Here is a 26,743-nt window from a genome sequence, read left to right on the forward strand (position 1 = left end):
GATGTAATTCAGAAATATCTCTAAAAACTGATGAATCTGTTGAATTAATTCTCTATGAGTGGGAAATTCTAGACTTCAATAAGCTCAAGAAATTGCTGCCAGTATACAGGATAGTAACTTAATTGAAGTTCAAACTTAATTGAAAAGGCACTTTTCACCAGGTTTATCATGAATCCAGTTCCACTTGTGTCATCGTTATGAACAGCACTGCACTGCTCCAAGAAAACACCCATTGAAAAGAAAATTTGATTCACTGAGGAAAAAGTTATCTTGTTCTTTTTCTTGTAATGGATTCCAAAACACAAATGATGATGCTTCCTTGTTTTTATTGTTCACTTCTCATCTCATTTACTGATAAAGAGGACCAACACAAAAGCCTGTCTTACACCAGGCTACTAACACTGTCATTCCAGAAAAGAAATTCTTTTGTACAGTTCTTATTTTTCATCTTGAGTCAGGTCAGTGGTACGGTACCAGTTACTACATAAGATGTAAAGCTGATGAGAAACTTCAACTGTGGTTTGTGATCTGTTCAAATTCATTTCCATTTCCAGAATTGTAACAAGTGACTAGCAGCAGCCTGTGCTAGGATCCAGGGTGTTGGATAATCCCAACCCTTTTTACAGGAGCAAACCCATAGAAACAGTCAAGGGCAATGCTGTCAGGTCACCCGGAAACCTGCTCTATCCTCAGCACAGTCCTCCTTTTCACAGTTAAGTGGTAGAGCTCATGAGGAATCAAATCATTGTCATCTCCTACACCCAGTGCCCACCCTCTCCTCAGACGGTAACAGCTTCGTGATCTTTCAGCAAGGGAAGAGCCTGACAGAAAGACTGCAAAGTCAAGCAGGCTGAACATCTTGGCAAAAATTCTTCAATTCTTTAATTCCAAGGTGCAAAGTCACAACAAAATTACAGACCAAGTATCTCTCGGGAAACCTCTTGTAAATTCCATGGCAGAGTTCAACCCTACACCTTTTCACTCTCGACCAATTTCTCTAAAAGCTATCAGATCACTCAATAGATCCAAATAAGCTCAAGAAAACAGAGTGGAAAATTTCTGCTCACTCAGGCAACATAAGGACCACTAGGCAAAACGGATCCATTAACAACAACCTTACATGATGGGGGCGCAGAAAAATGGGAAAAGAAAGACAGACACCACTAGTATTCAGAAAACTTGGTGTCAGAGTGGATCAGAATCTGGCAGGCAACACCTTGATGTAAAAAGAAGTGTTACATCCCAAAAGCCTATTAGTGAATACATTGCAGTTTCAACATGGAACAAGATACTGCATCGTTTTGTGTACCTGGTTAGTTTGGTCAGCCCAATAATAATCCAATTAACTGTACTGAGATGTGTAAGATCTAAGCATCACCAAATCATATTGCTAGAAGTCATACCTACTTTGTGATCATAAATGTATTTTAGGGCAAAGTGCTATGAGAACAAAAAATTATGAGATCATTCTAGAAACTCTTAAACAATTTCTGACATCATGAATGGTGGCTGTCATGCCAATCGGTTTGATCATTTGTACCCTTTGAGTATTTCTCAGGTAGAGGCTTTATTATTTTGTTTTAGTTTCAAGTGCACCCTGCTACCAAAGCAGAACAAACGCAGGGGGTTTTTTTGCTAAAATAATCTATACAATTACTTGAGAAATATTTAACAAAACCAATTTTTATTTCCAGATCTATTTGCCTGAATTTTCTGAATGCTAATATTTTCTTGAAGAAATATATACTACTGAAAAGATTATACACTTTCAAGCAGTATAGGTATATGCAGATTACAGACTAAATTTAGTCCTTGAATCTAATGCTATAGTTTTACCACGCAGTTTTTCCTTCAGCAAAAGAACATGAAGGGTAAAGTCTTAACCCCATTAAAAGTCAAGGCAAAGCTTCCATGGACTGTAATGAGACTGGGATTTCACCCAAGGTGTTAAACTGTGGTTTGGGAAAGCGAATAAAAATACATCCATTATTGTAACAAGTACTTACCTGCTAGCCAGACTGAGCAATTCATGTCTATCGGCTACTGCGGATTTCTTTTCCAGTTCCCACAACATCACATTGATCAGGTATGAATTCTTAATTACAATGGGCACTTCTTCAAACATGTTTTCATAAGCAATATTTGCTTTTTTCAAGCTGTGAAAAAAAGTTTAAAAGTATTTATTTAATATAACCAGTAATTCTCTTGTTCTTTTTGTTGAATTGTTGCTCCAACAACTGGCAATTTGGTAAAAATTCTTGTAGTTCCACAATCAAACAAAAGAGTCACGTTTTGGTAAGAGAGCATTTGTATAGCAAAACCTCACGTTTACAAAGGCTAGGAAAAGCTGCTCTAGGAAAAAACTCTCAGAAGTCAAGCGGCCGCTCTGCTTGCTAGTACATTACTTACATGAAAAAGCCTCCAGCAAAAGACTGTACTGACAGGATTAACTCTGCCCCTTCCAAAATATTTTTCTCATTTCCCTGCCATCAGGATTTCTTAAATAGAAGCGAACAGTTAGTTACCAATCGACACTGAAATAACTTTAAAATCATAAATACTACAATGAAAAAACAATTTCCTGAATAGCTGAATAATTAAAATTTTTACTGACCAAAAATTAGATTGATAAAATAGTGTGTGTTTTGGAGTAATTAAATTCCGTGATGGATATTCAAATACAAATTTCCAGAGTTGTTTTGTTGGGGTGGGTTTTTTTTTACAATATAGGTATAAAAACTATTGTCATAGGTTTATAATCAAGTAGGCAGTAATACTTGTCATAAAATGAGGAAATAAAGCCATGATGTAGAAGTTTCTAAGGAAATATATCCTTAACTTCTTAGTATGCATACTGGATTTTGGAATAAGTCTTTTGCTTTTTGCCTTGTTAGACCCCCCCACGCTTTTATTTTTTTTTTGACTAAGCACAGATTTGTTTGTTCATCATGGAAATGTTACATTTAGACACCAAGCCATGAAATTACTCTGTTTTTCCTCAATGCAGACAGTTTAACAAGTGCTTGTGCTTTGTTGTTGAACACCAAGCTGTTTGTGGAAAAAGATGACAGCTAAGGCCTACATCTATTACAAGCAGCTAATCTTCCGAAACAGAATAATTATCCTACTTTACTCCAAAAGATTGTGTCCACACGGGGGAGTTAATTTGGAATAAATACAGAAGAACAGCTATTCCAGAATACCTGTTCAATTTTCCTTCTGGAAAAAAAGAGCTTTATGACAGACCAGTTATTTCCCCTTCTCCATTTCTTTTTTTATATTTTTTGACTCTGTTCCCAGATACAGCTATCTTCACCACAGTCCTTACAGCCAGCCTGCTGACCATCTCCACAGTGGTTCAAGTTCCACCATTTCAACCTTTACTCAGATGCCCAAAGACAGACTTTCATGCATTCTCAGCCCACTGTATCAGTGCGCGTCTATCGCTACCTATATATATCCAGCTTTGCCAGCACACAGTTACATGAAATTTTAAAATACAGTATTTCATTATCCCATCTACTCTTGTGCCTCCCAAATAATCCAGCAAAATCAATGAGAAAACATTCTTTTAAGTTACTTACGCTTCTGGAGAGAAGTCTTTTTCTTTGCAAACTTCCATCAGTTTGGGAGTCAGCCTATATGCCTTCAGTGACAAAGATCCTTGGGCAGTCTTAATGGGATCTATAATTAAAAATGGAGGATGCACATTATTACTAACCCCAGACTGCCTTTTTGTTGTGGGTTTTTTGTTTTGTTTTGTTTTTTTTTAATATGTGAATGATATAAACAATAGGAAAATAACTAGGTAGTCCTATTAAAAAAATTAAGACAACCAACACAGAAAAGACACTATAGCAGAAGTAAACCTGTTGTACTGAAATGTAAAATACATCCAACTATATAGAGTGAAGCTAATTAATAAACTTAACTTGGAGAACATGGGGGGATCTAGACTCATTCTACTCACATTATTTCCTCATTAAAGGTCTAATACACGTTTCTTTTCTTTCCTATGAACTATCCACAGAGCTTATGTAAGAGCTACTGCATTTAAACAAAGATTTTTCCCTCCAGTCACTATGCAGTAAATTAAAATATTAATTAAACTACATTTTAGACCCAAAAAAGTAATTTACAGTAGTAATAAGCTAATTCAGATGAAGATGCCCTGCTGCTTCACGCACAACAATGTAACTGGTATATAAACAGACTAGTTCTGCCTTGACATACTCCACTGAATTTAGGGGTAAATTTTCTAAACAAACTGTTACATTCCTAGGACAAAGAAGCTTAACACTTGCAGCATGATAACGGCTGAAGCATGCCAACATGACAATAAAAGCTGTGTTAACATTCATGTTGTCTGAAACTTAACACAGTAAAACTTTTAGCAATCGGTGATAAAATGAAAACCAAAATAGACTGAAACAAGTGGAAAATTCATCAAGGTCTGATGATGCAATGTTTCCAGCCAATATAAGTATACTTTAACAACTTGTTCTTTACTGTAATCCAATTGTTAACATACTGAAACAATTTTGGGGCAGCTCATAAGATTGATCGTATTCATTAGTATTTTTTCTGACAGATACTCAGGACGTTACATTTACTTCTCAGCTGGAAACTATATGCAAGTCTGCCAGATATGGCAAACTGTGAGTGTTTGGGGAGGGGGAGGCTATAAAGCTGTTAAATTGCCTACGGTTCTGATACAGCACAGAACATCTGGTCTGGAGAGCTTGAGGAAACACCATTAAATAGGCAGAAAAGAAAAAAATCTTTGTGCTAAGAAACAGTCCAGGTTTTGTATGCTTCTGTCAGAGGTATAAAAAAAAAAACTTGGCAATTCGTGCGATGATTGGTCAGTCACGTACAGAGCCAGACACGCTAGCAAGCAGGGTTTGTTAGACATCTGGTCGGGTTCCACCAGCCCCTTCCACGAGGGAGGGGAGATGAAGGAATAAAAATGAAGCAGCTACTCCAGCATTCCAAAACGTACACATCAGGGCTCTGATAGCAAGAAAAATAAACAGAAAGAAGGAAACCCTGTCTAGACTTAGCTGCTGCTGAGGCTGCCGTAGACACAGGGTTGGTATTTACTCGAAAAGGCCTGCCAGGCTACTCTTACAGGCAAAAGACAGAATACAAAAATAGTAGTAATAATATTAAGAGGGGAAAAGAATAATAAAGGAAACCTCATACTAACCGTAAATGAGAACTACAGACTCCTCAATTGCGTGCTGGTAACTGAACTGGGAGTCCAGGAGGGCACGAGTGACAAAAGAGCCATAGTACGTGGACTGGTACCAGCCAACGTGAAGATGATCAATGTTTACGTGGCGAAGGCTTCGCATCATTTCCATCTGGTATTGAACTAGATTAAATGAAAAGTATGTTTAAAAAGTAAACTTACACAATCTGCATGATTTAGAGAGACCTTGACATTACATGAGTAAATTGCATTTTATTTTATTTTCATTTTTGCAACTGTATCGAAATTTGTTTATTCACTACCAGACTGTCTTTGCCAAAATCCAGAGCTTCCTCACAGAACGCGAGTAAGACTAGCCTGAGTAAGCAGACTTTTTTCAGCTGCAGTTAATTGCTAAGTGATCAACAAACCATTACACATCATTTACAGTGTGTATTACCTTGGTCATTCATAAAAAGAAAAAAATTCTGATACTGGGTTTCATTAAGCAGGAACATTTTACTGTTTAATAACAAAGAAATACTGTGATTTAAGTTGTAATACTGTCTGGAGTTAGATAACATTTGGAATCAAATGGGAAAATTATTTAAAGAGTATATGAGATAGAAAATAAAGTATGTCTTTTTCACAATGTAAAACTACATTTTCAGTATTAGAGTTTAGGGGATCAGCTATAGCTGTCAGTTTTGATTGCATTTATCTTCAATTTTTCTACACTTTCTTCTTTTTAGATGTCTATAAATGCATAAGTATGCATGTATGTATATATAATACACAATACACATACGTATTTATATACAATAAGTTACTTTTGACAGTAGAGAACATTTTTCATCGGGCTTTTTACACTAACAGCTGTAATGTTTCATTGTACCAACGCATAAATTCCATTTCTACGAAATGCTTCGCTCAGATTGCCTTGACAGAACAGAATTCTATTCAGGAATGTTTAACATAATCCCATTGAGCAGATCAACACACCTTATCACTTATCAGACCTTTTAAACAGACAGACACTGTGCCTGCTGGTTAAATTTAAGGAAACATTTCAGTGTGATTAACGGATGAACTAACACTCACAGCCAACTAATAGGAAATCAAATGTAACAACACTACACAACCCTTCAGTTTTGTCTGCAGCTGCAAAATTTACAAAGATAAAAAACAACTCCCTCCTATGCATTCATTTTTGTTAATTTTTTCAAGAGTTCTCCTTGTGCAGATGAAAATATGATGTTCATTATTAAAGAAAGCAATATAAATTAGAAAACACAATGTACATTTTCAGATCCCACTTCATATCCTTTCAAGAGAAAAAGAAAATCCAACCATATTCTTTAAAGATACGAGGAGACATTTTTCAAGATTGGACAAATGTTTTTCCAACTTATCACGCTTACAGCACAAACTACATTCTGCAGTCTGCTGGCCCTTTTCATTAAATTGCCATATCTTACTGACTGTATTTTTAAAGTAATCTACATACACTTACATAAACCTTTGCAGACTTTTTCCATCAGCGTATGTTGGTGCTTGCATTCTATTTCATAATATCTTAATAGAAATGACTTGCAAATTGTGTTTCATCCAGGACACCATGATAACAGAGCACTCCAAAACTAATACAGCAGAACCATCTGGGATACAGCCTGAAATCCCATAATATGCTGCAAGCAAAGCAAAGGCCCATACCATTTGGCTGTCTCTAAACCAAGGCAAATCTGAAAATCTACACTCTTCAGGACAGACAGTAGAATTGATCAAACAGCTATTTTAAAGTCAGTATGAAAACCTTCCCCCTGGCACAATCAAAATAAATTTTAATCCCACTTTCATTGCACAACTTCCAGAAAGAGTGGCCAGTTTGGGGCATACTCCTTCAACAGCAGCCGCAATGTTTTAGTGGATAGTCTCTCAATGCTTCTCACAAAACCAAAGCTACGATCTAGCTTGTCAAAGAAGCTCAACTTAAAGATTTTGTTCAGGTTTTTGGAGGGGAAGATGTTAAGTTTCCAAATTTTAAAATTAAAACATAAAGAACACAGACCTCCCTCAGAACAAACTAAAAAAGACCTGCTGTTACCATGATTTTCAATTGAAGAGCCACACGATCCATGTATTAAATGTAGCTAGAATAAACCATTTCGGTTAAAAGAAACTTTTCAAAGATATATCTGTGTGGAAAGCAAATAAGACTTGCTTTTGACATGACGTGCTACAACAAGCTACAAGATGAAATTATGGTTAGATCCTTTCTAGCCAAATGAAGTCATGAAAAGGAGAAACTAGAAAGATATTTTTAAAAGCAGCTAAAAGACATACAAGATTTTTGAGAATGAAGTTAAATGCAGATTTTCAGAGAGCTGAGCCAGACTGCTTCTTGCAGTGACACTTCTCTTGTAATTGAGGACACTGTCAAAGTAGAGGTCGTCATGTAATGATAGGAAAAAGATACTTTTATATAGATTCCTATGAAATCACGTGGTTGATCCATTTCTCCCTTGAGAAGTGTAATGTCAAAGAGAGGGAATACCCTAAGAAAACATCCAGATCTTTTACAAACTTGAATAAAGGCATATCATGCTCTTAAAAGTTTTCATCTGAGAGGTAACCAGTAAACAAGTTCCAGGACAACTCCTTTTCTTAAACACAGTGTAACCAGCAATATGTAACTGAACATAAGTGTAAGTGATATCATCCAGAAGAAAAAGGACTCACTGAAAACCACCCAGATTTCAAGTCAGCAATTCCTCCTCTCACGACTGTAAGCAGTTAGATGATAATGAAGGCAATAGCGGAAAAATCTGAAAGAACCAATAAAGCATCAATAGCTAACATATCTGCCTTGGGAAAACAACTGCAGAAATTAAAACATGATGCAGTCCCCACCAGGGAGAAATGGAAACTCTTTTAACCAAACATATATATATATTTTATAACATGTATTAGCAGCTAGATAGCTCCAACAAGCTGCCAACTTGCACAAATGGATAACAGCCCCCAAGCTGCTTTTGTTGGTATAGTTACCACAGTTTCTTTGTATCTTTTGTCCAATCTACAGATCAACTTTTTACCTAGGAGTTTAGCACAGACTAGGCGTGAGACTGTCCCAGTCCTCTGTCTGCTAGGAGATGGGACAGTCATGCACAACAGTTCACTGTTCCAAGTCATAGTCCTTCCCAAGGACCCACACCACAAAGGTGCCACTAAAAAGTGCCACCAAGTCTGAGAGAGCCCAGAACCAAGGTGAGCAAGGAAAAGGGCAGGGGAACAGCCAGACCAGGATGCTTCCCCCCTCTCCCGCATATTTAAACAGTCCACCTATATTTTCAAGCAAATTATTTGTTCAGGAGTGTCCTTATGATGAGGACAGCCAACAGTCATGCTTGCACTTCTCAGTGTGCTTCTTGCGTAGAGAATGCACAGCCCCCGTCTCCCAAACACCTCTGCGCAGTGGATGTTTTTTTTTTTTTTTTTTTTTGAAAGAAGATTCTCTTTTTTGCTTGTATTAAAAAACAAACGAACAAACAAAAAAAACCCCACCAACATTCCCCTAAAAAGCCCATTTTTTTGTTAGTTTGCAAATAAACTGCGGTGGAAGGGGCATTAATGCAGCTAGAAAGTGTTACTATAACTTGTCTGGAAGCAGGAGTGCAAAACAATACAATTTCCGTGTTTTGCTTGAATATGACTGATTTCTGTGAATTTCTACTAACAAAATTCACTGACTGAAAACAGTAAACCCTATTACAGTTGTGTGGTGGGTATTATTTCCCCTGAATTCAACTACGTTTTCACAAACTTGTAAAAGATTAAAGAAAATACTAAAATTACGTAAACACTTTTTCTTTTTCTAAAAAGTACCGGCAAAATTAGAAATTTTATCTGGGCTTTAACATAGAGGAGGTATACACCCTACCTTACCGATAAAAAAATAACATACCCAAAATTACATAACAAATCAGAGGCAAGGCCAAGAACTGAACACTAATGTGATGACCCATTCAACACTGGGACAACCCAGCCACGTACTCTCTCAACTGAGGCACTTTAAAAAAGGAAAAAATGGCCATGTGATGATTTTTAAACACAAACAAGTCTGACACCAGAGTTTACAAACAACAGACAAATTCACATCCTTCTTGCAATAACAGCTTATTTCTAAACGATTCCAAAACAAGTGTTCTTGCAACAACTTGATACATGATGCAAGTTCATTTATCACTAAAACCATATTATTTTTATTTCTTTATAAACAACTCATTAAAATCCAGCTTTCAGGAGGTCACATGACAATGCACATGTTGCCAAAATTTATTCCTTCAATAGTTACCGTTACCATCAGATGAGATGCATTGCAGCCTGGCTACATTCAGACTGCTGGTAAACATTGTGACATGTGAAACCCTGATCAAAGATGGCCTGAAGGCAATACTTTTAATGGTACCTCAGATGCTTAAGGTCCTAATTTCTGAAATGTATTTTAAGTTGATACACCTTAAGAGATATGGTTTTCAGAGCAGTAACCAACGAGTCTAAAAAGCCGAGACCCACCAAAGTGGAAGAACTTTGTACCCAGTGCCAGGTGCCACAGACCAGTTTTACACTGCTGCCCACCAGCTTGCTGGACACAAGCAGCATTACCAAAGGAGGTAACAACTAACCCTGTGCCATGAACCACTAATATCTGCATAGCCTTCAGTCTGGGTTTCACAAAAGTGTTTGTCTTGACTCAAGTTTCCCAAATTTGTCCTTAAAGTGTGAACCCAAACAGCAGAAGTTACACATCTTCATGAGGGCAGGTCACTGCTTCAAGAACAAGGCAGACCTTCGCTGCTCCCTCACCTACAACAGCCTCCTCAAAAGACTCTGGAGTATCTGAGGATGAATAGTTTCCTTGCAGAATCTTGGGCGTGCAGAAGACAGATGAACTAAAACCTAGGGTTGCCACTAACTAGAACTTCAAGACTGAGCATGCCTTCCAAGGGACATGAAAGTCCATCAGAAGAAACAGCACCCAGCCTCTGCACTAACACTTCTCTGAATTTAACTGGCAACATGAACATGGCAAATTTTGGGTATTCTGGTCAAACTATATACGAAAATAGCTAAAATATTCCTTTCATAACACTACTACTAATGTGGATGGTATTTTTAAGGCAATTACTTGTCTCTTTTGAAGTGCTACCATGTGGTAGCATGCGTACTGAACAAGTGCTATACACTTAGCAGCACAAAAAATTCTGTTTTTTCTATACATATTAAGCTTTGCCAAACCACATGTATGCTTCAGACAGTATCTTCAATGACTAAAACAAGTTAGCAGATGCTAGTTCAAGGAACCAGCGTATGCATTTGAAAAGAAGGAAAATTGATTTATTTGATTTAATTAAGCATGAAGAATTATGGAGACAACAGATTAATTCATTTTCCCTCCACACACACAATCTCAATTATTTGTCTAAAAAACTATGAATCACAATGGCTGCATCTATTGATAACAATTCCAATTGTGAAGATACAAATATAATTAGTACCACAACTAACTTACTCTGGTTAAAAAAAATGCAAATTAAAAGGATGGGCAAAGAGAAAACAAGAATTCACAGTTAATTCTGGCAAAGGCATTGCTTTAATCTGAAAAAGCCTTTAGATACTGCTGAAATATATTTCTTAAGCTTAAGTGTGCAACACATATGCATGCATATATTTGCAGATTTTTATCTATATCCAACACTTCTCCCAAGACAAATGCACAAGCTCAGTAACTCAACAATTCTCCTATTCAGGCAGAGAAAAATTAAAAGTAAATATTGCCTTCCTCAATAATATTCATTTCCTCCTCCAAAATATCAAGTCAGGGTTACAAAACAGTACTCTTATTTTATGCACTTTTGCTATACTGGGCTGAAAGCACCTGATCTCCTCTAAACTTGGAAGCTAAGCAGACCAGGGCCTGTAAGTAGCTGGATGGGGGAAAAAAAAAAAAAAAAAAAAATCACCTGAAAATAGGCAAAAGTCCAAGAGTCATAGTCAATCACAAGACCACAAAAACAAATGTGAGTCAGAAGACTTAATTCAACTCTATTTTAATTGCTAAATTCAAGGATGAAGAACAGGGCAGAACATATTCGTCCAAAGTGGATTAAATTTGTTTTGAGGAATTGTCATATTTAAGTAAGTCAGCAACTGTGGTGGAAGAACTGCACACCATTTGAAAAGCATACCTTACAAATCTGCATTTTCTTTATAGCAATTGCCTCCACCTATGCTACTGATGCTACTGCTCTAGTCAGAGGAAGCTCAATCGTCTTCCATGAGCAGATGCTCATAACAGCAACTGAGGCTTTGCTAGTGCCTTAATGCTTTCTAAAGCAGAAAGTCCTTCACTTTATGAGAAAGGCGAGAAACAGAAGAGGGAAAACTAAAGTAACTATTCATTGTGTATGCGCAGTGAACTCATTCATTTTTAACCTTCATCACAATTCAGTGTTAGTTTTACTACAGCACTGTGTGATATTAATTGTGCTTTACAGAAAAACGTGCGGGACACCCAGAGAAGGTCTCAGTAGGTGAACAGTGAAAAGTAGCTGGAACATAATAGAAATAAAACAGCGTTTGGAGTGCTTCTGTCTGGAGATACTTACCCAAGATGTAAGCAAGCATGTGTCTCCAGACTTATTTACTACCAGTTTAGCCAGCAGTTGCCCATGCATAGATTCCACCAGAGCTGATGACTTGGCAGTATGGGCAGAGGTAACTGTCCTGGAGTCTGGGACACCACACCAATGCAGCAGTAACTGCCCATCACTACCTTGTTGCTTTACAGAGGTGGTTCCAAGACACTGGCCAGCACAAGGACATACTACCTACCAAAGCAGGGCAAGGTAGGGGAGGGTAGCTCTGTTGCTGGTGGGAATAAAGGAGGGTAAGGACAAGTTTTCAGAGAAAAGCTGTAAAACAAGGGAATGGGGAGCACGGGGATGTGCGTGACGGCACAACGGGAAAGCAGCAAATGGAAGCACACCACTTCCTGCACATGTGCTGGCACTCACCCAGCGTTCTCTGAGAGCCAGCTTGGGGCTCTGGTCTGAGCACATAACCACTGAATTAGGAGGCAATCAAACCAATCAAGCTATCATATTATCTGATTAACACATGAGGAAACACTTAGATAAACCTTTGGACAAACTAAATAAATCTCACTGACCACCCAATTCTCTACACAACTCAAGGTAATATTAACTTGTACTGTGTTAAAATAAACACCCAAGCCTCAAGAATAGTCTAAAGAACATGGGTAGACCTGTCAAGATAACTTGCAAAATTGTCTTCTAAGGTATTCAACATTATACCAAAGGATAAAAGCATTATAATACCATCTTCCAGAAATACTAAAACACTTGAGTCTTCTAAAAGCATCTTTTAATTCAAAAATTAATTTTAAACTAGCATCTTGAAATCAAAGTTGAAATCAAGCAATATAATTTCCCTATTTCGTTGACAATGATCTTTAAGAAGACTGCCAGAAGAAAATTCAACATATTTTGAAGGTTTTCTGCCATGTATCCAGAGTAGTTTTCTTGGCATTTATATGGATACCTTCACAGTATCTTACAAACATTTACCACTTAATCCTCAATCTTCTCTTATACGGCAGGTAAACATCCATACCTAAGCATCCATTTGGCTTACTACACTACTATTTTTATGTTGACCGAACATGGATTTGATAGAAGATTAAAATCTTTATCAAGAAAAAAATTCCAGTCAGCCTACATTGCCATGACAGCAGTAAATTATACTACTAAAAATGCCATCTGGGCAGCTTAATTCTTGCTTTCCTTGTAAAAGAGCAAGAAGATGCTATCTCATTTCCTAATAACATCAAATGCGTAATGAAAGCCTCGAATGTTTTCTATTAGGAATGCATTCCCATAAACTCCAGCACCTTGAAGCTTTCACTTGACAGTTTTTGTCCAATGGGTCCCATTCTAGCCACTAAAATGCAAAGTAGGATTAAAGGCACGAAAGGGATCAGCATGGTCAAAACCCAACTGTATGTTAGAACAAACTCACACGAATAACTTTAAAAAAAAAAAAATTAAAATGTAGTAAAATTTCCTTAAGTTTCTTTACTAGACATTGATTTTTGCTTGTTTACTCTAGTGAGGCTACACTAACAGATTAAAGCTCTTTCTTTATAAAATATTTTCAACATACCTACCTTAGTGCTAAAGTTACAAAGCAATTAAGCACACAATAACAGAAAAATGTGGTGAAAATCTAATTCCTTTCCTACATAAATGTCAATCAGTCAGATTAATGTATTTTTATGAAATTTGGTATTACAGAAATGATCAGAGAGGTTATTAAATTATCTGGGGAAAAAAATGGAAATGTTTATAGATCAATGAATTACACAGTCATTTTTACTTTTTTAATTTAACCCAAAGTTTTCACATTCAACAATTTGAAAGCAGACTGGGGACAACACTGAAATGGAAACAACTTAGTAATCGCTGCAGTTTCAAAATCAGTACTGTCATACAGTACAGACCACAAGAAAGTCAGTCTCATTTTATTAATAAGTTTTCAATAAATGAAGAAAAACAATAATGACTTCACATAAGGGGTTTTGGGGCTTTTAAATCCCCCACCTCCCCTTGAATGGCAGAAAACTATTTTTCTTTTTTGTAAAGCTTCAAAGTTTGACTATCTTGTACCGCTCCTAGTATTTCCATCGCAAAAATTCAAAGGGCAGGGGGAAGAGGAGACATCTTCAACAGCTTACATGAAGCCAAAACACCCATCTTGTCTTACCAGATACAACAAAGCAAGTGGTTTTCTGATGCCTTGGTATTAAATATCCACACGTCTGTTTTGAAGACTCTCTCACACTGTTCTTAAGTTACAAGCTCACAAAACATGGTCTGAACACTGAAGCAGACACAGCCCTCGTACGTTTTTCCTGACTTGTTCTTCTAGTAAATCAGGATTCGTTAAAAGAAAAATCATTGCTACAGACTGTTTCTTCAACTGAAATTTACACAAGCTATTTGTTTTCTATGACCTCTATCCACCCATCATGTAGGGACAACGCTGTTAAACATTTGGAAGGGAGAATTAGTCAGGAAAAATTCCAATTTTTGGCAAAACTGTAACTACCCCGTTAAACACATGCATTTTGAGTCAAAATTACACAGGTATCTAGCTTTCAAATGTGTTAAGTGCTCTTGGGGGGAAAAAGAAAGAAAAAAAAAAACCTGATGAGCATGCCTTCAGCCTCAGGCTTACAGCTTCTTCTGCTGGGAGTCTACATGTGCAGAGCAAGATCTCCCTGTGCACCAGCAAGGCTTGAGGCGGTTAACAGCTGCTGCTCCTTTAAGGAAGAAAGGAGGTCCCACACACAATCCCCAAAATTCACATTAGTTTTACAAAATCTACCACTTTTATCTAGCCCAGGTGCTGTTACTGGCTAATCAAAGGCGTCATATTAACTTCTTTCTATCTACTAAGAACAGCACTTAACTCTCATCTCTCATTTAAAGCAACAACCGGGAGCTTTGTATAATACCTAGATGAACACAATGTCACAAGGACATTTCAGTATGCCTCTTACAACACCCTTAAAACACCATCTAACACCCCTTTGTAACACATCCCGTTGAGCAGGTAGCCATTTAACTGTCCACAACACAAAGGAAAATGGAGACATCCCATTCAACTAGCTTAGAGAGCAATGATTAAACTATATGAAAGCTCCAACCGAGAGTAGCTTCGTTTGGATCTCTGTTGTACTACCATCTATGCACACTCCTCGTCAGTCAAGTCCTCAAGCCATAAGTAATAAAAATTCACATAAGGTATGAGTAAGTCCAAATCCAGGCAGTACTACCCAGTAGATAGATGAGAAAACATCTCTCCATTACAAGATCCAGGGGACAGCTCTTCACTTTACCAAGCACCGACTTCTAGATAAAATGACTTCTCACTTGCAATCCCTGCCAAGATAAAAATCTTTGCCCTTCTTTTGCTTGCAGACAGAAAGATCTGAGAGTGAGGGGTTCCCTGCTGATTTAAGTTCTCGAGCTACAGATCCAACCACTACACAGGAGACAGACATTCAACATCACTTCTTATCACTGGGAAGAGGGGGGGAAAAACCTAAAAAGCAGCAATTTTTACTATCCTAGTGCTAGCACAAAAAATTCTTAACATGCATGTTTCTGAAAGGATAACTGAACAATGCTTCCATCTAAACATTTCTATAGATGAAGTGAAAGGCTTGTGTTGCACATGTGGAGGCTGTAGATCCATACTTAGCTGATGTGTAATGAGAGCCAGAACTGAGTATCTGAAATAACTGCCTTTTTTTTAATACATGAACATATTCATCAGGGATACATGTTAACACTAGTATTTTAATGTAGCATGTTGGTTACCAAAAGCTGTTCTCAATTCTCTCTTAGGATAGTTTAGGGTTTGTGAAATAATATGAAGGAAACTGACTGTAGGTGAGCTCAAGAATAGAAGATCTGGATTAACATTTTCTAGGGAGCCTGAAGAAAAATACTTTGTTTTGGAGGAAAAGTAGTACCAGTGGTTCAAACCTTGTGAAAGAATTTGCCTAAAAGAGTCCTACATTATTGCAATTATATGACAAGACATTTTCACATCTCATGAAAACTTATGCCTTTTTATTAAATCCTCCCTGCCAATGGTCATGGCACAATCATTTTGGAAGCTGCCAGCTGCACCAACAGCAGGTTAAATCAAATTCTGATAGACAGTCCCTTTCTGCATGTGAAAACCTGCCTCCTTCAATTCCTGAAACCAAATAACACTATGTAAATGTCAACATGACAGGCAACAGCATTAGCAGGGTATTGGAGATGCAGAGTTATTTAGTGGCCATGGATGCTAGCAAAAGCTTACAGTGATGAGACACATGACTTGCTGATCAGAAAATCATCATCCACAACTTATAGCATCCAAATTTTCAACACATCTCATCCCATACAATTAAGCACCGCTGTTAGAAGAAAAAACAATGTGTTAAGAATTTTGCAGCTAAATCAGTTGAGGAAGTATGTCATGCCTCATTAGGTGAAACCTTGTTTTTATGCCAATTCCAACACAAAGATGTTAAAGAACATCACTCACATCGTTGTACTGTTTCCTCACATGACTGCTGCTGCAACAGCTATCGATTAAGTAGCATGTGCAACATTTAATTAGTTAAACAGTATTAAGGTACTTAACAGTTTAAAAGTGTAGTTTCAGGCATAAACATACAGATTTCTAAATAACTCCAATATGATGCTTCAAGACAGAGTTAGCAACTGACACCACAGGTGCCGTGGAAAGCCACCAGACAGTTTTGAAAGACTCACTGGCACCAACTACACAATTTTGACACAAGAACCATGGAAGTATTATTTTTTTTTCCCCAGTTCCCACTACCCTTCTACCAGAACGCTCACTCCTTAATCTGGGGAAGAAAAATACTATTTAGCATGCCACACTTCCAGGGTGGGGGCTGCCATCACCAGTCCTTGTTTTAAGACGCAAGAATCTACTGAGGTACCTAAACAAGCACTGTTTAATCTTTAGAGGCTTTCCATACAGACCTGAAGAAAGTAAAACCTGGTACAACTAAATGACATTTTAACTGGCCAAGACAGATCCAGCCCAACTGTGCTGATGCATTAGCATTCTCCAAATCCCATAACTATTTCTGTATCAGACTTCCACCTTGTCTTGGACAACTGAATGGTTAGCTATTACAGGTCCCATTTTCTTCCCAAGGAAATCAGATTTCACATCATCACTTATTGCTTCCTTGTTCTCACTGATGTATGTATACATATGTGTATACACACGCATGGGGGGGGTGGGAGGGGTGGGCAAGAATATACAGAACCCTGCCTGTATTTAAATGTGCAATTAACCAAGAATCAAGGTGGACAGAACATGGTAAATGTAACACACATGGCCATACTTTTATATACATGGAAAAAGGATGTTGTAAAGCAAGTTCAACAGTAATCAAAGGAAAAACAACTTCTCAGCAATGAACAAGACAGAAACCTGACAGCATGTGCTTGTTCGCAGTATTACAAGGCTCATTTCTATCCCACTCCCCCCCACCCCCACCAAAACAAAAAAAAAGAAAAAAAAAATACAGCTTATGATTTCACACCACTGCCCAGATAGTAACCTGACAGTTAGGGAATTCAGACCAAGGTAACTCAGAACAAAAATCCCCATCTCGTTGTGCATTAGTGCTGCAGTTCGGAGCTGTAACACTGAGCGGTATCTGCTGAATGGCAGTACCATTGGTATTACTCAGTAGAGTTTCTAAAGCCCAGGCTAACACCAGCGACGCCTGTCATTAGTATAACTTCTTCAATGTGTTCTCAAAGAAACAATGAATTCAGGCCAGCCTCACAAAGCCTTTTCCATAGCACAGCAAGAGGAACAATAAAAACAGGAGTGGTTAGATATTTGAGGTGAAAGACAGCCATGCCTTCTCACAAGCAGCCTTTGGCATCTAACAACTTGAAATCATGCACTATGTTCAAATGCAAAAAAAAAAAATCAAATAATTTGAACTAAAATGGCCAACAGTTTAAGAATATTAGATTTAGAAAACAAAGCTCATGGCTTTTAGATCATGCTACACAAGACAAAGTTAGGGTGGTTAGGGTGAATTTCTCCCCTTTCTAAGGCTTGTAACATCATACAGCAGGATTCTGCAAGCCAAAGCTAATATTTCAGCAATATAGCACTTGCAACTTTTATATCTAAATGTGGCTTGTTCTTTTAAAGTAGCCAAGAACTAAACTCACACCCTGTTTAAACAGGCAGAAAAGTGCCCTGTGCCAAGGAGGAAGTTATAAACTTAAAGTAGGTTTTGTACATGGGAAACAAGTTGGGAAGCAGAGGGACAAATCCACGGTAATCAATTCTCCAACTAGTAAAAGCACAGTGTAATGTGCAGTACATCAGAGCTGGAGGGAGGAGGCTGCACTTCCACCGCTCGCTCAGCTGAAGGACTCCCTGATGGGGGCTGGCCAAGTCAATTCTTTCCATTCCTGCTTCTTCTCTGAAGATTATAAACCCTTGGGACAGTGTTCACCCCAAAGCAAAACAGCTTCCTTGTTTGAGGAAAAGATGAATCATTGAATCACTTGGTGGTACCTATATTTCACTGACTGCCAAAATGCCTTTGTAGCTAAATTATATTTACAACCTAAATTATAGCTGAAGGCAAAAAAAGTTCATCAAGATTAATACTACCCAAACAGACTTCAGATAAAAGACATGGTGATGATGAGGCATGCAGGGTTGTGAACAGCAGCACAAAGTCACTAGTGGTGTGCCCCAGGAGTCCATACTGGGTCCAATACTCTTCTGTCTTCTTCATTAATGACCTGGATGATACAACAGAGTGCACTCTCCTCAGGTTTGTAATTATACAGAACTGGGAGGAGTGGCTGATACACCAGAGGTTTGTGCTGACATCCAGAGGGACTTCAACAGGCTGGAGAAATGGGCTGACAGGAATATCAAACTTCTGCAAACGGAAATGCAAAGTCCTGCCCCTGGGGAGGAATAACCCCAGGCTTCAGCACATGCTGGGGGTGACGGGCTAGAAGGAAACTCTGCAGAAAAGATCCTGGGGGTCCTGGTGGACACAGAGCTGACCATGAGCCAGCAGCCTGCCCTTGCAGCAAAGGAGGCCATTTTGCATCCTGAGCTACATTAGGCAGAGCATTGCCAGCAGTTTAAGGGAGGTGACCCTTCCTTTTGCTCAGCACTGGTAAGACACATGTGGGGTGCTGTGTCTAGTGCTGGGCTCCCCAGTATAGGAGAGACATGCCAAGTAGGCAACCTGTCCTATCTGAACCTGCTCTGAGCAGAGGGATTGGACCAGAGACCTCTAGACATCCTTCCAACCTCAGCTATTCAACAAACCTATGACTGGAAAAAATGGTTTAGTAAGTTAGAACACAGTGAAGAAAAAAAAAAAACCAAAGAAAAAGAAAAAAATCCCAACAAATCTTAATTCAAGTCACATAAAATAATTGCTTGATTTTTTTATTTTTTTTTAAATGGGGCCAAGATCACAAACGTTCTGCTACATCGTTAAGAAAAATTATGGCAATCCAAGTAAACCAAGTTCGGTTTGAGTAAAATACAGGCTTTTAGAAACAACCAACCATAGTGTGAAATTTCAGCAAAGACAAGTTTTTGTCGTTTTAAAAGTAGTTATTTTCGTTCCGCATTCATCTTTTTGTTAGTTATTGAAAACGTTAAAAGCAATTATGCAGAGCACTATATAATCCTCAAAGGATTCAGCCTAAATACTTTTTCAAATGCAAACAAGACACTAGTCACAATAGGTACAAAATCTTTGGTTAACAGTCACAGACTATATTTATTTTAGCCATTCTCACTGAATGTCAAAAATCTAACAGAAACAGTTTCAAAAAATTAACATGGGTAAGCCAGTCCGAAAATATTTTGTTTCCCAAACTGTGCTTAGTTTTGGGACTGCAGTTCAATATGGTAAGCAAACATGAAAATACAGAACTGTCAAAAGGACAGAAAGGAAACAAAGCCAAGGACTGAATAACACTGAACTGCAAGTTCAAGAAGACTTGAAAAAGAGAGGCTTAGAGAATTCATTTTGTTCAACAGATGGGGAAACATGGCAGAATGAAATACAAATTAAAAAGCATCTTAGCACAGTGACCATGATCTCCTCCATTTAAAGCTGCACTTAAATCAAGAAAATTGAGAAATACTATTGCAGCCATCAACAGCAAAGTCAGTAAATTCTCTTGAATAATAACATAACCAGAATAAAATCTAGATGAACTGCTGAAGAATCCTTCTCTGCAACATATTACAAAGAATCCTGTTTTCTGAAGTATTTCACAGAAAACCAAAATCTACACGTGCCACAGTTACACACTCATATCAGAACAATACAAGTTTGATAATCTGAACAATGGCAACTTTGAGATATCTGGAAAGGTGATAACCCAGAAAGAATAAGCTCCATTTCTGTTTACTTAATTATTATATAAATTAAATCATTTTAAGCTTTCCAGATTATTTTATTTTTATGTATCGCATTCATAGCACCAGGTGCCAGCAGGAAATACTGCAAACCTTTTCTCTTCCTCAGAAGAAAGATGTTTATACTACTCTCAGAGTCTCCAAACAACTACTTAAAAACTGCAATTTGTGTTTCCAACACCTCCTCCATATTTTATCATAAGAATATACTCAAGGGGACTGGAAAAAAAAGAAAAAGAAAACAATAAATTCTTCCTTCTGTAGGAAGACTGTGAGCCACAGCACTGCTGATTAGAGAGCATTGATGCATCCACATAGACACAGAGCTTGTGGGGCATGTGCACAGAGTCCTTAGCCATAAAACACCAACTAGATTGTGTTGGTTGGTAGCATAATAAAGTTTTTTTTCTGTGCAGTAAATCATTTCAGTTACTGTTTAGCTTAAGAGTCTAATACACTTTTTCTACAAATCATCTTGAGTTTTTACACTCTGAGTTGATGGGTCTTGGAAACCATGTCCCACTCCTTTGGCAGGTGGAACAGCCACATGGAAAATGGCCTTGCCAGAGTCCTGTGAGTTAGAAACACTCGACAAACTGACAATTGCACTATCAAAACCTCAGCATGGGAGAGTTGAATCCACAACAGTTTCACAAATCCAGACTTTCCACTAGGGAAGTCAGCATAACCCAGTCCATGGTAAACTATACCATTTCTGCAATGGACAACCCTTCAGTGAGATTTTTAGGCAACTGGCTATCAGCTATATGATCACTCCAACACAACTGAAACTTTGCCTGTTCAACTATTATTTTTTTTTTAAAGGAGCAGTGGAGCCCATGCTGTTCTCCTCAACTCCTCTATTACCACAAGGCCATGTGGCAATGAAAGTCTATCTTCCAGGCCTCCTTTCTCGGGCATTACTTTGGAAGCACGAGGAGGAACAGAAATACTACCCAGGACTTAAAGATATGCCAATTAGCTTTTAAAATAGACTTCCAAATTCTGTTTTGGAGAGCAATTGCTGATCACATCACACTGGCTCTGGTAGCCAGCTGTCGTTTTAAAAGATAGCTATAAATACATGAAATACTCCCCTGATATTACTTTTCTATGTAAGCAATTGTAGCTGTTACAAGGAGGCTATGTAATTAAGTCCCAAAGGGGAGAGACGTTTGCACAGCCACAAAGGAGAGATCCACAAACGGAAGAGCGTGTATACAGAATAGTCTTTGTCAAGGCCTGCTCCATGTTACACAAGCGTTCACAGACTCTTGATCTAAAGTGTTTTTAACATGACTATCTCTTTACTTCTCCTTTCAAGGACAAAAGTAATAAAGAACTTGTTTTCCAATGCTGCATTTCAAGTGCAAGAACTGCACTTGATCTTTGCTTGATTTTGCAGTCTGACTGTTTTTTCCTCCAGAACTCAAGTGTAATATTCAGATCTACAGAACAGTCAGATTTAAGTGTTTACTCGGTTCCTACTTACCTTGTAGTTGAAGCTGACTAACAACCCACTCTGGGTTTTTCGTGAATTTTGAGAATGGGATATTTCTTTTTCATGGAGCCAATACAAGTGATGAAAGAAAAGACAGAAGGCAGAGACAGTGGCTGATGAGCAACACCATTAAATGTACTTGAGAAACAAAAAGTCACACTAAGCAGACTTTATAGACATTTTACTTGCTGTCCCCTACAATTTTCACTGGTAAAACTTTCCAAAATGTGGTTTTGTTATACTCCTAAACCACAAATCACAAGTACTAAAATTTTCGTTAACAGGCACCAAACACACATCAGCTTTAGAACAGCCCTGTAACTCAAACACGGCAGGGATAGCACACTGTTTTATGCACGTGAGCAGGTGCAGGAACACAGAAGCTGAATTTCTGACCTCCGATCCTGCACAGAGGTGATGGCTGCTGTGCAAAGACAAAGACCGTGAGCCACAGAAGTGTCCCAAAGATCAATTTCCTTCCGCAACTACCAACTGCATCACTCTAAGGGATCTCTTCTTGAAAGTCATAATTATTACTGAAAATACTGAGGTTTCTTCAACTGAAAGATTATTTTGAGCTGCTAAAATTTTAACAGCATCTATGCAAGATATTAAATTGCATGAGTTAATAATGAAGACATACAAAAGTAGGTAAATGAGCTTAAATAAATAAAACCTGGTCAGTTTAGGGTTACGTTATCTTTACAAGCAAGCTCAGTAGAAATCAAATTGGATCAATACATGAAATTATAAAGTATCTTGTTGAAATACAGTTTAAAAGAAAAATACATTTACTATGAGACATTACAATGCTTCTTCAGGTTATAAAAGGGTTCCTTTATCTCCAAATACCCATAACATGTTTAAAATACATTCTGAATTTTATTTTTCACAGTGTTTGATATAAAAACAAACCAGAAGGTTGCCCTAAAGATAAATGAAACATCTGGTGAAACATGTAATAAGCTTCAGGCTCACATCTGCTACTGAAGTTAGTATTCCCGCACCATAGCTACAAGCTCTATGCAAAGCTCTATAAGAATAACTGAGAACAGGGAGGATTATAGGGAACACATTTCTCAATCTAAATGGATATTTCCTCTTCCATCTGAATCAACATTGTGCTTCCATATGTATGCATTCATGTCCAGCACTAACCCTCAGTGGAAAATAATTTCTTAAAGTAAAGTTCTCATTTAAAACCTATCCTATTATTTTATATCGGGGGGGGGGGGGGGGGGTGGGGGGGGTGGGGTGGGTGTTAGGCAGTTTTATGCATATGCAACTACTTATCTCGGCATATTTATATACATACACATATATCTCTCTCTCTCGATAAAACTAGACATACATACATATAGACAGATAGATATAGTTTTCACTAGCCTTAGACCACAAGCAAACTTACAACAATTAATTCACACATATGTCATTACATTTGACAAAACTTATTTGTAAAAAACAAGAGCAGACAGTAAAAGACATAGTTACTGTTAATTATGCAAAAGTGAAGCCCTAAGTATTCTCAAGTAGTAACTGATAAAACTGAATGTAAGATGCTTTCTAAGGAATAAACTATGTGCAACTAGCATTCCTGTTTCTATATGAAGGTTGCTTAATATTTATCTTTTTTACCCATTCACTCCTAAACTTTCAATTTCTTCCATAAACAATGACAGCAAAATGTTTACATTTAATGTCAACATAAATTGCTTTGTATTTGTGACATTTTAAAAAGACCCTTTTGCGCCACAGAGTTTAGAAAAAGGCAGATATCTGCACAGCAGGGAAAAAAGCCACTTACATTTTGCAACAGCTGTGAAAGATCAGTCCTCCAGAGTAACCGAAATCAACGACAAACTGAGAAGTGTTTAGGAAATAAAATGTTTCCATCACCTCATACTATCATTCACTTCCATTAGTGCTGATGAAAGAGAGACTGGATTTTACACAGTGTTATAAATGGTAGGAACATTACTGACAGTGGAAACAGAACTAGTCACTAAACATTCTTTAGTGACCAAACAGAATTGGTCACTAAACAATTCCAACATCAAACCTGGGACAAAAATCAGAAGAATAAATACCCTATGGGCATTTGGTTAGTCAGACTTAGAAGACGAAGAAGTGATATCCAGACCCACACTTATTTTTCTTGGATAAAAATTTCACAGCAGAACTGAAAGCGATTAAAATGTTTAATGCCATCACAGGAACCCTGAAACTTTTCCACTGAATAGACCACACGTTTACACAAAATACATCGCAGAGAACTCTTCCAGTACAGGGACCTTTTCTCCCACTCACCTTTGCATAATAGCCTTTATTACAATAATAAAAAAATTTTACATGTACTTAATGCGAGACATGAGACAATAACAGGGAACAGATGAATGTAATGTGGTCAACTAGGGAAAACAGAGATTAAGAACTGGCCATGGAAAACATGGTTAAGCGAATAGTGTCATGATATAAATCATGCACAATACCAAGAATCTATCACACAGAAATAGAATTGTGATACCAAGCATACCAAATTATTAGGTGTCGATAGGCTTGTGTCCTGCTCCTTGACACCCTGCAGAAAAGTGATGAAAGGTTCCAGGAGAAGAATGGATAAAGAAAGGGACCACCTCTGACATAATGAAAACAAAGAGGCAGAGGGGGCACTCGCGTTTGTTCAGTTTTAAGGAAAAGCAAGCAAGCTTCAACTTCTGTTCCAAATAACTGTTGCAAACAGTCTACCTTGCAATGTAACTTCGAATACCCTGAAGACAAGTGCAATGCAAAAGCTTCTCGTAATTCAAATGAGCTGGGAGGCAGGGATGACATGACCCCAAACCCAAAATAAAACCAGTACAAATGACCAAAATGTTATTCTGACATGGATAGCCCTGTGAAACTTATATGCTAGGGTCTATAAATCATTATCTCTTTATACTACCCTCTCCATGTACAGCAGTTTGGAGGAATCTCAAGCTAAGTATCATTTAAAGATAAATACCCAACTAACCTGTTTTTGTGAGCTCAAATTTAGTTCTTCCCTTAATGAAACACAACAGTTGCTCAGCTTTTCTACACCATTTGACAAATAAGTCTACAGCTGTGATACAGATAATACTTTGCTCAGGCTTATTTCAGAATTGCTATATCTGACACATTATCTAGATATTTAAGCTAAGAGTAAAACAAGTCACCTCCCACAACATTTACAGCTCTTGATCATTTTATGATAAAATAAAGTCTCCACTGTGTTAACAAGACAACAAAGCACGTATGATGGGAACAAAAATTACACCGTTTCATGTTACACTCATTCCTTTACCCCAAACTGCTGCAGAAATGAGTGGTCCCTACTCAGTCCTCCTCTTCCTCCTGCTACGTGGGCTGCAGCAACTTGTTGGATTCACTCTCCAGCAGAACAACAAATCTGACTTTGTGGTCATGCAATTGCTAGATTCTACTCAAGGGAGGAGGCAGGAGCATTCAGCCAAGCGCACTGAGGAACAGTTGGGACCCCTCCCGTCCCTTGGCTATTAGATTAGATTACATATATTACAGTTCACCTGCAGACAACAAATCACTCCTTCTAGAGTGAACAGTACTGTAACTAGAAACACCCAATCAATATTTTTTTTTGTTATATATCATTCAAAAACCCTGTCCTAATAAAATAACAACGAAGGGCTAAATTATACATTACAGTTAATTTACCATTCTCAAAACCATCCAACTTAATCAATACACTGTTGCTTCCAGGCCACAATATAAATGCCTCTGTTACCTAAGATTCGCTTTGCCAGGGAGTGAGCTCAATGACAGATGCTTGAATTACAAAATTTAACAGCCAAGAGACTGCTGTAAGAACATATTTAAATTAAACACTACCTACAAGGGTCTCCCTGTAACAATGATCATTTGCTTCAGAAATGGCAGTGCAATGAAATGGTCTGCTCCTAGTAATGCATGCCCTAACAAGAGCTATAACTAATTAGGAGAATCAAAAGAAAGAAACTTAAATAGCATTAAAATGACTTAAAGTCATCCAGAACTTAAGGAATTTATCGAATAATACATATGTATGGCCTTACTTTGTTATTCACATATGAGAAACTGAAAAAAACCACTGTAAAACTCAAAGCAAGAGCTCTGCAACACTAACTGGAAACTAATTCACTAAACTTTAGAATGTGGAGGAGGACAAATCCATACTCAGAGTGCCCTATGTATGGATACGAGATTTACGCAGCAAATGATTAAAAAGAAGTGTCAGAATTCCAAAAGAAAAAATATTTTCTTTTAAAAAAAAAAAAAAAAAGGTCTTCCATGTATAAAGCTATGTGAAGGGTAAGCATTTGTTTTGTCAAACTGAAAGAGGTATTTGGGGGGTTATATGTATAAATACAGAAAGTACTCTAATGATAATGGAAAGCTCCAAGACAGTTTGAAGTAGAAAAACAAGCAATAGACTGTGTTAATACTCAAGGTCTCCTGGCTGCTTGGAGTTAAAATTACTGATCTGAGTATTTTAATATAAAATTAAATTATTGGAAATACTCTCTGAAAAGTTATATTGCCAAGCAGAGCTGCAAGGCTTGGAAATGTTGACATGTCTTTAAGTCATTCTGCATTCTTCTCGCCACCCTGCAGTGCATGAAAACCAGTCCCCCCACATACATAGCTTTGTGGTGCTGTCGGCAGGTCGAATTATGCAGAGGAAATAATGGTACACATTATATTGCACTCTGTGACCAACTAACAACTACATGAAATAAGTCAAGACAGGAACCATCAAAGAAAATGCCTTCCCCTCTGCAGAACTCTGTACGGACAAGACTAATCACAAAGACTGTTATTCAAACTCCAACCATGAATTGCATTTCTTGTGAGAAAGAAAGAGATTTCTGTGCCTGGGAGACTGGGAAAATAGCAGA

The 26,743-nt window shown here is 37.7% G+C and overlaps 1 protein-coding gene across 1 annotated transcript in view; it reads right to left on the reverse strand.

Annotated features, from left to right (window-relative positions):
• Positions 1-26,743, reverse strand: part of EIF3H (eukaryotic translation initiation factor 3 subunit H) — an 88,873-nt gene that overhangs the window by 11,865 nt on the left and 50,265 nt on the right. Inside the window, exons 3-5 of the mRNA XM_040586177.1 lie at positions 5,210-5,377; positions 3,585-3,684; positions 2,007-2,156 (exon numbers count right to left, since the gene is read on the reverse strand). Of these exons, the coding sequence (XP_040442111.1) occupies positions 2,007-2,156; positions 3,585-3,684; positions 5,210-5,377 (418 nt within the window). The remainder of the gene's footprint in view (positions 1-2,006; positions 2,157-3,584; positions 3,685-5,209; positions 5,378-26,743) is intronic.

Source organism: Falco naumanni, chromosome 3 (assembly GCF_017639655.2).
Source record: "Falco naumanni isolate bFalNau1 chromosome 3, bFalNau1.pat, whole genome shotgun sequence".
NCBI lineage: Eukaryota > Metazoa > Chordata > Aves > Falconiformes > Falconidae > Falco > Falco naumanni.